At 43.2% G+C, this 15,364-nt stretch overlaps 1 protein-coding gene across 5 annotated transcripts in view; it reads right to left on the reverse strand.

The window, feature by feature from the left end:
- LOC308289561 (syntaxin-1A-like) overlaps positions 1–15,364 on the reverse strand; it is a 69,811-nt gene that overhangs the window by 49,191 nt on the left and 5,256 nt on the right. For all 5 annotated transcript variants that reach the window (XR_013962244.1, XM_080731288.1, XM_080731285.1 and 2 more), the window contains exons 2-3: positions 6,903–6,989; positions 1,041–1,140 (exon numbers count right to left, since the gene is read on the reverse strand). Coding sequence is in view for 4 of the 5 variants with exons in the window: in XM_080731288.1 (XP_080587414.1) it covers positions 1,041–1,140; positions 6,903–6,989 (187 nt within the window). In the remaining variant the exon portion in view is untranslated. The remainder of the gene's footprint in view (positions 1–1,040; positions 1,141–6,902; positions 6,990–15,364) is intronic.

The raw sequence follows: 15,364 nt of genomic DNA on the forward strand, positions 1-15,364 counted from the left end.
GATCGATTGTTCTTCAGTTAGGCGAGACCGTATGTGGTGTGTGGGTGAGAGGAGGATTACTATTAGTGCAAGCTTCATCTTCACGTAGTAGCAGGATGGAGGAGTTTCAAACGCCTGTGTGTCACTACATACAGTACAGGGGCGGATTATGTGTGAAGAGATAAAATGAAGAAGGGAGCAAGAGAGATGACAAAGTCTGATCGGATACTTAAGAGAGAGTAAAGGCACAGAAAAAGACTATACAGAAAGAACATTATGGAGAAGAATGAAGAATGTCTCTAGACAGGACTAATTTTCTTCTTCCAACAAATCAACCATGTCTCTCTTTTTCGTTGGCCTGATAATAGTCATATTTTCTCTGTTCTGTTCTGTGGCATCTGCAGCCATTATCAGTCTTTTTGCTGCTGGTGAGATAAGTAAGCTACAAAGTGTGCTGGAATTGGGGCACCGGCTGGCCTAGCTTTCCGGGTGCATACCACATACAGTAGGCTCTATAAGCCCGACAGCCCGCCGTTCAGGGCCCGGACCCGGCAACCTTTGTTGCGTGTCATTCCCGTCTCTCTCTCGCTCTCGCTCCCTGTTTCTTGTCACTCTACACACTACCGTATGTACTATGAATAAAGCCAGAAAAGACCCAAAAATATCTTTAAAAAAAAGTGTGCTGGAATTATTCTCCAACTACTTTCCATCAAATGCCTATCTGAGCCATTACTGAGTAATTTTAGGATCCTATTAAACAATAAGTTTTTCATTAAAGCATGTGTCTGTGAAAGGAGCTTGGCACAGAAGTTCTAGTAAAATTGAATGCAAGACTATGTTACCAAACGATTACTATTAGTAGAAATGGTGTGTAACTTTGCAAGCAGTAGATGTACATTACAGTATGTATACTTACTGTGTATGAATGAAAGCTGACAGCAAGACAAAACAAATAACGATTTGTCTTTAAAACAGGATTAAAACAATTACGATTATAGTCAGCTACAGTAGCAACACTTGGGTGATGGAGTATAGGCATATATAAAAATGGACACGCTTACTCTCATCAGGATTGGGCGAGGCCAGAATGGCACTATGTTTCCTTTTCACCTCCTCAACCTTCTCAGCCAGAGACTCGATAAACCCACGAATCTCCTCCACCTGGAGGAAGGGAGGTCAGAGATAGAGACAGAGTGACAAACAGAGAAAGAAAGGCAGACAGATAGCAAGAGAGGTGGGGAGTGAGAGCGAAAGAGCAGGAGGGAGTCAAAGAAAACAGACAGAGAGCGAGAGAGGAATGAGAATCTTTTCAAAAGCCATGATACAGAGAGGCAGAGAAATTCACTTACCCTGGACAAAGGCTAAACTGGTGTCATTATGTTAGCAAAACACTGAGAGAATCCTACTGTAGCACAGGTTCATGGAGTCTAATTGATCTAGCCTCTGTCATCATTTCTCTGCAACATTAGATCTACCAAAATAATGTTCATGTATGTGTGTGCCGCATGAATTAGATAAATTAACCCAATTAAAAATTGCTTCCGCTGCTAATAGAATCCCATTCGATTGAAATGCTATCAACTGAACCACTTACAGACATCCTCATCAATATGAGGCCCATTAATGTGAACTGGGCCATGTCAGTTTATTTAATTGCTTCCTTGTCTTAATCAATACTTTTGAGAACTTTCAGCCAGACATTACTATTTATAGCACATCATGCAGAGGGAATAATATCATTAGCACAGGTATTTTCATACTCTGGAAATACTATAAAGCAAGCCAGCGCTCACTTGTGTGTTTACAACACATGACCTAAATAGGAAATGAGATGTCAATGTGTAATTAGAAGTGAGTCAGATGTTATAAAACAAAAAACAAGTAAGCACTAGTTGAGCCAGACTATCTGTGGATAGGCTAGCTAGAGCATTGGTTCTCAAAGTGGGGTCCGGGGACCCCCAGGGGTCTTTTGGGGGGTTCCAGGGGGTCCCCAGCAAAATGTGTTAATACAGCGCCACAATCATCTGAACCACTTTATCCATTTTTATAAGCTGGCTATTCACAACTAGCAGATATAGGCTACAAGCTCACAGCGTGTCACTTCTTGCCGTGCTGCTTGAAATAAAAACGTGGAATAGTTTAGAGTTTTTTAACACAAATCTTTTCTTCTGGAGGTCCCTGGCATAAAACATTTTCAGATGGGGGTCCGCGGCCAAATATATATCAATTTGGGGGTCCTTGGCACGAAAGCATTTGAGAACCGCTGGGCTAGAGCTCACCTGATAAGAGCACATAGCACATAAATAAGGTTATAGTCCTTGCCTGCAGCTGCCCAGTGATTGGATCTAACCCGAGGCTCTCTGCTGCACTGTGCTTCCTTTCCTGTCTCTCTCTCTCTCACTTGTCTGTCTCTCACTTGTCTGTCACTTTGACAAATAAAGCTGCGTTTAACTTTTTATCTGAGAATTAACAATTGACATCTCCATCAATGCAAGTAGACAGATTAATTTATGCACAAGTCACACTCTTTAAATAATATATGTTTATGGAGACAATGGGGCAGGCAAAGCGGACTAACATTGCCACCATTGGGAAAACAAATCTCAAATATTATCAAAGCCCTACATTCCAGAGCCCTGCATCTGTTAATGATTGTTATAACTCGATCCATCGTCCCTGTCACACCTGCTACCATCTGTGCTATCATGCTGTCTCTGGCTCTGCCAACAGCTGGAAGAACCACGGAACACATCTGGCAATGACCTCATCAATATCTGCATCCATCATTGTCATTTACCCCCCTCAATGAATCATTTTCCTCATCCATGCATCTGCTCTGTTACAAGATATCACCAACAGTAGTTTGCATTCCTGCTGTTTGCCTACAGGATAAATCTATTTTAATATCTCCCAGCATTGTCCCGCTTATTCACCTTTTGTGCATCCTTTAAATTTGCCTTTCATATAAAAACAATGTTTATTATTATTAGTATTATTAGTATTTTCATTTGAATGCCATCCACCTTCTCTCTCTCTCTCTCTGTCTCTACAAACTCTAGGCTCTGTTGTTCTTCCTCAATACCTCCATCCATACATTCTTTAGATTGGCTTACTTTTCTTGCCACCTCTCAATCCAGGTCATTAGTATTCCATTATCTCCTTAATTAGTTGATGATTGGATCTGTACTTTTTAATAAGGACATAATTGGTTTAAGAGGACCAGAGGGAGACACGAGTGCCTAGGTGTGTTGTGTGGTGAATGCCTGTGCGTGCGTGCAGTTGTCTATTTCCGTTTCTGTCTGTGAAAGAGATGTGAAAGTGCAAAGAACTAATTGAGAGAGTTTGATGAATGATGGTGGTGGTGAATGTGATGAAAGGGCGGTCACCAAATGAGCAGCAGATGAAGCCTAATAAAGCTGCCTTGAGTCATAGAATGTTTCTCAGCCTCATCTCAGACCATATTTTCTCTTTGGAGAGAAATGCATAAAATCTCACTGGAGAGGGCAAAAAGATGATGCCAAACACACACTTCCATGGGCGTGTATGCATGCATGCATGACAAAGAGACTCACACAACCTCTTTTCAGGAGCCTCCAGTATCTAAGATGATCTCTGTACCCTGAATCAGAGACACAAAACACATACATGCACGCACGCACGCATACACACGCACGCACACTTTCAGAGATGGAAGCCCAGAAAGAGCACAGGTAGAGGTGGTTTACCTGCAGCCAAGGGTCTTAACCCAGAAGTTACAGATCTAATTTATGACTGCATCCATCTACCATCTGTGTTCATTAGAGACTAATAACACCATAGCCATTACTGAGGAAGAGATGATTGATTCAAAATATTCAAAATATTCTTCATAATTAATACATAATTTCACGAATAATCTTCCTCTAAACTGTTTATGCCACGTGGAAAGTATTCATGCAAACACTGCACAGGTAATATAGGCTATGCAGAAAAGGACAAATGCATACAGTAACTGATACCGTTACAAGTTAGAAATAAAACACTAGGTACTATGCAGTATGCACAGGTGTTGTGACTGAAGGACAGCAAATCACAGTGGTCTCTCAGTTGACTGCCGTCCCGCCAAGTTCTCCACCGAATTGTTAATTAACGAGCTCAGTTGGGGAGAGAGTCTGATTACTCCCACTCTCCCTCCCATAACTCCCTCAAGCTGCTATCCTCGCCATCACTCATTTTCTACCTCTGTTTGTCTCTCTTGACACTGTTCTATTCTCAAAGGCTCCATGTTTCCATCTTACTGATCGCTCTTGTTCTCTAAACATAAACTATACAAGGTGATCTTCTGTTTACCCCCTTTGCATTCCATGAGTTCTAGTCCAACATATGGGAAATTTGTACAGAGAAAAGATATGTGTCTGGACTGGTACAAGCAGTTTGGCAGTGATGTGATTATGAACCAGAAGACAAATGTAAGACCTGCACAAATATGCACACATATTGCTTTTTAATTTGACATTAGTCAAAAGTCCTATGAGAGGCCAGTTAAGGATTACATCTGCTCCTCTCTTCTCAGCACTGATGTGGGTCCAACAGCAGCTTGCCTACCATCCCAACAGATCCACTGATGACATCATCTGGGGATATTCTAGGTTCCTGAAAGATCGGGGGCTTAAGGCCTGTCCATACTTTGACCGAAACCGCCGTTTTCGGTCAAAAGGTCCTTTTCTACCATAAAATTACATCCCTCGGGACTTCTGAAAAGCATTGGACCGAACGAGAGTCGAAGTATGGAGAGGGGTTTAGCTTACTTAATCTATCTACGGAGAACACCGAAGTCATGGTACTGATGTCATATTTTAGATCCACTGATGACATCATCTGGGGAATATTCTAGGTTCCTGAAAGATCGGGGGCTTAGTTTACTTAAAGGACAACTCCGCCCTAAATCACTTCTAGGCTCATTTTCCTACTTATATTGATCCTAAAAGACTGTCCATGGGGTCTATTAGGCATAAATGCTCCTGTTGTCCAGTTTCCCCAGCAGAACCCAGCAGCTCTCATAGCATAGAGTGGAGCATATAAGCCTATCGCTTCTACACAATTTGGTGTGGTCAAAAGTGATTTCTTTTTTCATGAATGTGTTACTAGTTGTCATTACAAACACATCCATGCCTTGTTTGCTCCACACAAGCCACCACAGTCACATAAATCATGTTTTGGGGTGAGCATTCACAAAAATCCAAGTGGGGGAAATGTGGGGAATAATGGCTTCGCTGTCGGCTCAGCTCAGGATCCGGAAAAACTGGGGAGATGAGAGACAGCGTTAGCAAAAAGTTCCAACGGGAAAAATAGCACACGGCAAAAACTTCAAGGAGATTACGAGTTGCTAACTTGCTAAACTGGGAAAGCTAAGTCTAGCAATCTAACTTTACCAACCTTGACTGGTGAAGCTCTGGCAATCGCGCACAGAGTAGACTGGGTATTTGTAGGCAGCTGGTGATTGAGGAATGGAGGACAGGTGCGGTGATTGGTGAGGGGAAGCAGGTGTGCTGAGCTGAGCCAGGAAGCAGTCAGTGAGGGGGGAGGTGGTGAGAAGGGCCAGTATGTGAAGGGGAGGAGGAGCGAGCCGTAACATGTTTAGCAGAGTGTGATGGCTTTTGTGGGACAACGATGGCATGGATGTGTTTGTAATGACAACTAGTAACACATTCATGAAAAATAAAATCACTTTTGACCACAACAAATAGTGTAAAAGTGATAGGCTTATAGGCTCCACTCTATGCTATGAGAGCTGCTGGGTTCTGCTGGGGAAACTGGACAACAGGACTGGAGCATTTGTGCCTAATAGACCCCATGGACAGTCATTTTGGATCAATATAAGTAGGAAAATTAGCCTAGAAGTGATTTAGGGCGGAGTTGTCCTTTAATCCATCTACGGAGTACGGCGAAGTCACGGTACTGATGTCATATTTGGGCATGGCTGACATGGAACTCCAAATCCATATTGGGCATTAAAGGTGCACAGACGGAAGGGAACTCTGGACATTATTTTTAAACATGCAAGATCATGAAGATGGATACAAAGCAGCAGTAAAGACTGATATTTACCCAGGGACCTACCCCAACATTCTCAGGGAATTGGGCCCCCAAAGGATTATCCTTCCTGTACATCTACTGTAAGCCACTCACTGGGGGAGATGTACGATACGATACAGGCCCATTTAAAATGGAATTAGACAGAGCACTTTACTCAGAGAGCAACCTGTCTCGTGCTGAAGTTAGACTGGCTCAATGTGACTGATGATTCACAGCGAGCCTCCGTCTCTCTGGGGCGAGACGTCATTCGGTGCTACATTGGAACAGGCCGCTCGTCTGAGAGCCTTGCTGATGTTCACTTTGCGTTTCCACCATATGCACACAGCGTGTACAAGAAAATACACTTGCATGAGCGGTACTTACAGAAGTGCTGTGCATATACGGTTGAAGTAAATAATCATATACATAATGCAAAGGCTGGGAAAACATTACACAGTTGGAATTGTGGGTCAATGTTCATATTCAGGGCTAGAAACGGACAGCATTGTGTTGTGTTTTGTGGGAATCAATAATGGCCTTTTGAAAAGAAATAAAACACCAAACGATCCACTCCACCCAAGCAAGAACATCGATAGCTATCATATCAGTGCTCACCAGAGGACAGAGATGGCAAAAGATCGATCACAGAACCTGATAAACCATAACTATTAGATTCATCATTAGCATGGGAATGATGCCCATGCTAATGATGCTGTGCTCAACGAAATGGATAAAATATGAGTGTACTACTAGCCCACTAAATGGGTCATAGCAATAGAGAGAGAGAGAGAGAGAGAGAGAGAGAGAGAGAGAGAGAGAGAGAGAGAGAGAGAGAGAGAGAGAGAGAGAGAGAGAGAGGAGAGTCTCACCTGCTCAAAGAATTCATCCATGAAACCTTTATCCATGCCTACAGCCACCTCATCCTCCTGCTCGGTTGTCTCCTTACCGGTTGTCTCCTTACACACACACGCACACGCACACGCACACGCGCGCACACACACACACACACACACACACACACACACACACACACACACACACACACACACACACACACACACACACACACACACACACACACACACACACACACACACACACACAGAATAACGTCAACATGATGAGAGCACATTAGTGTGACATGAGTACAATTGTTCCTCCACTGTGTGCCGGGCACTCCACTAAACACAATTGGCAACGGAGGTGGGAAGCCAACAGGGGAGGGCATTCACTGTCACTGCACTAGTGACTACAGGCTGTTATGTTCAGCAGGGAGCATTAATGGGAGGGATAGCGTGTTCCTAGGCATGCATTACACCCTCCCAGTGAAACTCCTCAGTGTCAGATGAAACCATGTGTATCAGAGGAGACGTGGTTGTCTACAACCTCCCCCAGGCCAACAGGTGGATATCGGCAGTGACAGAGCCTATAAACTGTATGTGTGGGGGATTTGGCTACTAAAACCCATTTCACATTTGCTTGACATGCCTGCAATTTATTAGTACTAGTATAAATGTAATTTTGGCATCACGTGTGAACGTTTGCTGATTATGAATGTTGGTGGTATGGCAATATCACCTCACTCTACATAATAAGAATGCCTGCATTGTTATCATGGTAACTGTGAACGCAGAGTGTCACTCTACTGGTGCCATCATGATGGTTCTGCTCGCTTACATAAGAGATAGTACATTATATCTATCAACAAACTGTTGTTCTATCAACAAAATGCTTCATATAAAACGTTAGACCCACCCCTTGTATACACAACCAACACAGTTGCCTTGTGGTTAGACGGTCCACTGTCCAACCTGAGATTGGGAGGTCACGGTTCATTTTCAATCCTCCGCCGATTCATATGAAAGACTAAGATAATTTTACCCAATGCAACCTGCTTGGCACTCGGCATCAAGGGCTGTATTTGGGGTAATTCCCTGCGACATACTAACGTCATTGATGGATAAAAATATTATCACTTATCAGATTAATAGATACAAATATTGATCAGGAACGAACAGAGGTTAAGATTACAGATGCATTAGAGAAAGCATTCTGGGTTCCAGAATGGACACAGCTTTTAAGTGTTCTTATCTCAAGGATGTTTACATGTTGATATGTTGTGCACACATTACAAGGTAGGCCCATACTTTATAACTCATTAATCACCCAAGTGGCGGATATTGTGCATATGCCTACGATCCACAGTTTGTACTCTCAGTAGAGAGAGAGAGAGAGAGAGAGAGAGAGAGAGAGAGAGAGAGAGAGAGAGAGACTCTCTTGAAGGGTTTAAAAATCCATCAAGGTGGAATGAGATTTTTACAGATGCAGGAGAAGCCAGGCCTGGAGGCAAACCACAGTGCCCAGAGCCTCCTAGTGTTGCCAACACCCACTGCTAATAGCTCACTTGCCACCCTAAGCCACTAAGGGACAGTGGGGGCAGTAACATGCCAATTAGATGGACACTGGGAGTGGGACACGGGTTCTGCTCAGCCTCGGTCTGGTCGCCTGGAGGAAGGTGTCTGTTGCAAGACCCGAAACACCCAGTGACTCCAGGAAACAACACTGACGATGTGTCCCGGTTTGTGATATGCTTTGTTATACTTATATGAGGCAGAATGAAATGACAGGAACAGAAGTGAGACAAGTTCATGCACTACATACCAATCTTCCCCAAACTGTGTTCCAACACCAGGACTGTACATGAGTACTGGCTTATGGTGCTGTATTGCCATGGAGCTATTTTAGAGATGATGGGGAAGGAGGTGTGTCCGTCTCTTTCGGTCCCGATATACAGTATATTATTGTCACAATTGTGACAATAGCATTATTTCATTATTTTATTATTTTATTTTGTCATATGGATTTTTCTTTATTGTGAAATTTATTACATTCTGCCCTCACATTCTGTATACCTGCTGCCTGCATGTGGGTCAGACAGTTTTCACTGGTACACACTGCGATTCATTAATATCCTCAATGGTCTATATGCTTGTTTTCTTTCCCATGAGTCTGTTTAATTGTGTCTTCACTGATGAAACCTTGGTTGCTATCTTTATTCATTCTATAGCTCCAAGGCAGAGCACCGTCTTGAGTTTTATTAAGCTGAAGACATGTGTTGCATGTCATTACCTCACCCTCCCCATCACTTCGCTGGACTAAACAAACTAAGAAAAAGGAAAAGGGGGGAGAGTGTGCATTGGGTTCTGCTTCCACAGAGCGACGTTCTATAGAGGCTACAGGTAGTTAGCGGGCTTCACTCGAGAGGGCAACAGAAAGGCCTCAAGCAGAGAGGCAGGGAAAACAAGGCTTGGTCTTCACGCTTTCCTGACCCAATTGATTTGGACTGGTCTCTCCACACAAACAGATGCGCTAGGCTAGGCTAAACACAAACACAAATTCTCATGCCCACACATACAGATACAGTGACATGTTTAGGGAGAATGAAGATAGGCATACACTATATAGGCGTATATGCCTGGCCCCCGTAGTACGATAACTCATCATCACTGCTCTCCCCCTCTGAGACTCACAGTTGGATAAAAGAGTGTGGCAGGAGTGGTGGTCTGATTATATGGTTTATTAGATTAAAGAGTTGTTCTTGGCACCCTGCCAGCATAAGTACCATGCATAGTAATACATAATGACCGCAGGTCTACACTAGAGGGGGAGAAAGATTTCTTCCGTTTGGTCCGTTTGATGTCTGTTCTTTCTCCCTGTCCGTACTTGTCTGTCCGTATGATTACGGTCCGTACACGGACCTTACGTGCACCTCTCAACTGAACGTGCTGGATTTGTACCCGCGGCCACCGTAGTGAGGAAAATTACTTTTCCTCTGCAAAAAGAGTGATAAAAGATCGTTCTTATACCTCTATGAGACAGCGGTTCTCAAACTATGGGTCCCGACCCAAAATGGAGTCGCGGGGAGGTGAACAGGAAAAAAGGAACGTTGTTGCAACCATGTGAAGAGGACGCCTTGACTCCTCACACACACACACACACGCCAACACTGAGCGAGACGAGTAAGCAAACAACACGACACAAGAAAAGACACAGACAGCTATAGTAGGCTGAGGCACACAAGAAGAGCTGATTTAGCTCAGCCGCTCATTTACTAATTATTGACTTATGTCTCTACATATTTTGGCTAAATGCTTCGGTTTACATGGGTGTGCAGAACCACCTCCATAGCTTTAAGCTTTTGTTAGCTATTCTGCTCTTGTGTGCTCTGTGCTGCGAGGCGCAAATGTGGCGCGCGGCCCCAAAGGGAGCAGAATTGGAGTGGAGCGTGAGTCGGCATGCACAAACCGTAGAGGAACTAAGCATGTAGCGACGCAATTACTGCACGTACTCTCTCACCCAAAACGTACACAAAACCAAGCATACAGAACTATAAACGGCCCTATAGAGTAAGCAAAGAGAAAGAGCAATCAGAGTCCTGTCTAAGGTTGGAGCAAAGAGAAGTAGTAATAGATATCTATAAGGCAATAGGGGATAGATAGAAACTGGGTTATAAGAGCAGACTCAACATTGCTTCACTATGCCATCTCCCTTAAGTACTGTAAGATACTGTACATTTTATGGAAAGTTCAGTCAGAGGACAGAGTGGTCAAGTGTATGCGTAAGAGATTGTTTGTTTAGAATGAAATTGTAAACATTTACCCTATTTCAAACCCTACACACATTCAAAGATAATCTGTAGATGAGAAAGCTATGGGAAAGAGTAAAGAAGATGATCATGTCAATATGGAATCTGGCTTTATCATCCTTCATTTACATATCAAAGCAGACACTATTTCCCATAGCTTTGTGTTGCAGACAATCCAAGCAGCTTCTAACAGGTTCCATTTAGAAATGACTCATACAATTGTGTCAGCCAGATAGAGGCCAACAGGGAGCATAACTAGATTTATTACTTTAATACAGCTAGGTGACATTCAATATGTATGTGTGCTCCATCTAGCACACACACGCACGCACGCACGCACGCACGCACGCACGCACACACACACCAAAAACATGATAGTTGTATGAGGTACCTCGCGGCAGTGGCTCAGTACAGGGGTAGAGTGGCCCCTTGGCACCCGGAAGATTCCCAGTTCGATCCCGGGCTCCCCCAAAGTTACTGTTGAAGTGTCCTTGAGCAAGACGCTGAACCCCTAAATGCTACGCAAGGCACAGTTTCCTCTGGCATCGGCGTATGAATGTGTTTGTGAATGGGTGAATGTAATGCACAATCTCTGTAAAGCGCTTGAATAAAGGCGCTACATAAATGCACCATTTACCATTTAGGTAAATTAGTAATGGCAATGGCAGTATATGTATACAGGATTATTTGAATCGGCTTAGTGAGGCTAGGAGAAGACGACACCTTCTGTTCCCAGCGGGCGTTTCAGGATGAGTTATAGCTGTTGCCAAAGTAAAGGCCAGGGGTAGCCTAGTGTCTCTGCAATCACTGGCAGTCTACACAATGCCTGACAGCCTTGTTATCTGGCTGTTTGCTGGACTTTTTAGACTTTTGGGGTTATAACAGAATAGAAAGCTCTCAAATAAGTACAAGGATCAAAATACTAAGCATATTGACTTTTCTCACGTCCGTAAGATAGGCTAAATATTAATGTATTATACATAACAATAGCAATAATGTTTTAAATGTAAAATACTAATGTCTATGTGTACTAAACCAGCTCCACTTGATTGTATAACCATACCATCACAGATCACAGCCAAATCTATTGTGTTGTATGTGGATAATAACAGAGTCAAGATTATTGCATACAACTTTGAAGGACAGTCTAGCATGCACCTTGGAAGTGTTCAGTACAGCACAGCACTTGTCACTGCCACCATAATTACTAGCAACCTATGGAACTGTGCATGTGTTGTGTGTTTGTGCGTCTGTGTGTTTCCTAACGATTCTCAACTTCGCTTTAATTATCTTTCCCTTTCTTTCTCATTCTCCTCGTTCATCATTCTGTCCTACCTCTCTCTTTCTCTCTTTCCTTCTGCCTCCGGACTCGGCTTCTCTGCACAATCTTGTTAGCTAGCCCACACAACTTGGACTCAATTACCTTTGACTGGCTTTCTCTTCTCCCTCCTTCACTTTGTCTTTACCCTCATCTTTATCCTTCATCTACCCTTTGTCAAGACCGACCTCACCTTCATTGATCCAATATCATCCGACCCTCTTCATTCGATCTCCCTTTTCCCTCCACAACCCATCTAAAAAAAATGTTTTATTAACTGCCCCTGGGTCATCCCAGTCCCCTACAGACTCAGCTCAAATACATTCAGACAGACAGATGGACAGACAGACAGACAGACAGACAGACAGACAGACAGACAGACAGACAGACAGACAGACAGACAGACAGGCAGGCAGGCAGGCAGGCAGGCAGGCAGGCAGGCAGGCAGGCACGCAGGCAGACAGACAGACAGACAGACAGACAGACAGACAGACAGACAGACAGACAGACAGACAGACAGACAGAGTAATCAAAGGGATTCAATTTAAATGTGGCCATTTACAAACAGCTATAACATAAATGGTTGTAATGGATTATAATAGAATAATATGTCTGTGAACAAAATTACGCTGATCAATTTAAGGCTAGAGTTCCAACGTCTTCCACGAGACAGTGGTGTGATGTTAGGTTCATCGAATAAAGAGGTTCCAGGTTTGCCAGCAGCTACTGTAGGTTCGCACATGAATGCTCATCTCGCATGCTGATGGGGATATTCATGGAATCATTTGTTCCTAACGTTCTGTTCTGGGTGAGACTAGATAGCTGCATGGGAGATTTGAGACCTGCTGACATTCCTGGGGGGACTGAATGAAGAGATGTCATAAAGCCTCATTTGAACCCTAATGACAGATCACAGGCAGGGAAAAGAGAAGCACTGTGGCTTTGCCTGCCATGGCGTTTTCCATCCCCACGTGCTGTGCCCTCTTCCCCTGTGGAATAATTTATATCGTCACTGTCAGGCAGAAACCTTGTATCTCCATTCTCCAAGTTTAACATTTGCATGTTTTTTTTTTCTTTTGTAAATTAAAGCCCTACATCATACAAAATTGTCACACAAAAGTAGTGAAAATAGCCAATCTACAAGAACACAACGCCTCACGTTGCGTTGTGTGCTTGTAGATCGGCTCTTTTCACTATTGTAAATCGTTTTTAAAATAATAACAAAAAAAGGAAGGTTTTGGACAACCGCCAACGACGATATATTCTCACGGCAGCCCACCCTGTAACTCACTGACCATGAAGGATCATGACAGCGGCAATGACCCACTAACGCAATTATAGAGATGAGGAAAATAAGATGAGAGAGAATTATGTGGAGGAGTGGAAGAGAACGATGCAGGGGCAGGGGGTGGGGGGTTCAGAATGGTAAAACAAAAAGAAAAGACAGAGATAACATATCAGATAATAAGAGAACTCACATGGAGAGGAAGAGGGAATCAAAGTGTGACAGAGAAAACAGGGCAGTTGGTATTTTACATCTCAAGATGCCCCCTGGCTTCTTGAGATGTCATCGTGGAACATCGTCAGTGTTTGTTTATTATTAATTTCTGCTCGGACAAGTCGAGCACCAGAAAATGGTGGATTGAGTTACTTATGAGGTCAAACATAATTTGTGTTAAACTACATCTCAAGGCATTAAACTCCAACAAGAATCTATGATATAAAAGGATAACAGAATGATGTGAGAGTCTTTCTTCTTCATAAAAAACTGCTTTATGCGTGCGCTGGAACACCTAACCAGTATACTGGTGCAGGAAGATAGCCACGGTTACAGAGTACATACTGGTGCATAGCTACAGATGGTGGTGCTGATCTGTTGAATAGGCGATCTGTTCATGCATTTAATAAATAACTATTATGCAAACACTGCATACTAGCCAACAGTAAATACTGGAAGCCTGATGTGTTACTGTCACTACTTTTGCAAAAGGCAGACAGGATCTCTGGTAAAATGCCAGAGGATTGTTCATGCTCATTTCATGTCTCATTAATGTGTAATTAATGTTGTGTTGATAAACATGTCTATGTGAATGTTGTCAGTCTATGTCAGATGATGTGCAAGTCAATGGCTTCATAACCAAAACAACTGCGCCCAGATAAAATCTCGTCTATCACACATAATGAGGACAGCCGTCATTCGGTATCGCGCCTTGTCCTGAACAGGGGCGTCAGAAGGGGGAGAGGGGGGGGGGGGGGGGGGGGGGGGAGTGGGACTGAGTTACTTGGGCCCAAGGTGGAGGGGCCTGGAATTATTTTATACTTTAGCTATTGAAAAATAGCAGATATACAAGCACCGAGTGCTTGTTCACTGCAAGCTTATAGATCTGCTATTTTTGAAAAGTTTTGAAAACATGTGCAAATCTTTGAATATATGTATTTTTTAAGCAAACATTTGTAACTAAAGTTTTGCTTCTGGGGGTCCCTGGTACTAAATATTTTTAGATGGGGGTCCGTGGTCAAATACATATCATTTTGGGGATCCTTCACATGAAAAAGTTTGAGCACCACTGACGTAGAAACAGGATTTGAAATATTCAAGCTTTTTCAAAAATAGCAGATCTACAAGGTCACAGTGCGGCACTCGGTGCCGCGCTGTGAGCTTGTATATCTGCTATTTTTCAATATAGTTAAAGTACCCAGGGCCCAGAATTTGGTGCAACACCCCTGGTCCTGAACATTGGAAAGACCAAGGAGATGATCCTGAGAGGCAGTGGTCATTCACTATCCTGGCTTAGCCAGACTATATACTAATGCAGCTAACTAACTGCAGTATATATCCCCTCCTTGTTTTAACATGGGTGGATTGTCTAGCTGCGCTAGGCTAGTCAGTCACACCCTTTATGAACAACGGGGGACAGTTTCAAGTACTTCGAGGTGCGGTGCACAATCACGGAGGAACTAAGATACCGGGACTAACTTTATTCCTTTCATACAATGTTCAGAAGAAGACAGGAAATTGACATTTGCGCCACTGGATCTTAGCGATGAGGGACCAACTCCAGTCATACCGTTTCAACCACCGTTTAAGTCACCAGAGCTAATTGGAGAGATGTGTTTCTCAATAATAAACACAAGACAAATATTACACGTTTCGACTTGGACATAAGGTATTCCTACTAGGTGAAAATGTGTGTATTCTTGAGGAAATATAATGAAGGCGATGGCTCTAATTAATGTACAAAATGAGAGCACACTGAGATGTTTTGTATCAGCTCCCATTGCTTCTGTACGCAATCCCTGAGGTTCTGTAATATTTGAAACAGCATTAATACATAAAGGCTGTGAAATGCAACAACCATATCTTTCCT

Source organism: Nannobrachium achirus (assembly GCF_963921795.1).
Source record: "Nannobrachium achirus genome assembly, chromosome: 8".
In the NCBI taxonomy this organism is placed as follows: Eukaryota; Metazoa; Chordata; class Actinopteri; order Myctophiformes; family Myctophidae; genus Nannobrachium; species Nannobrachium achirus.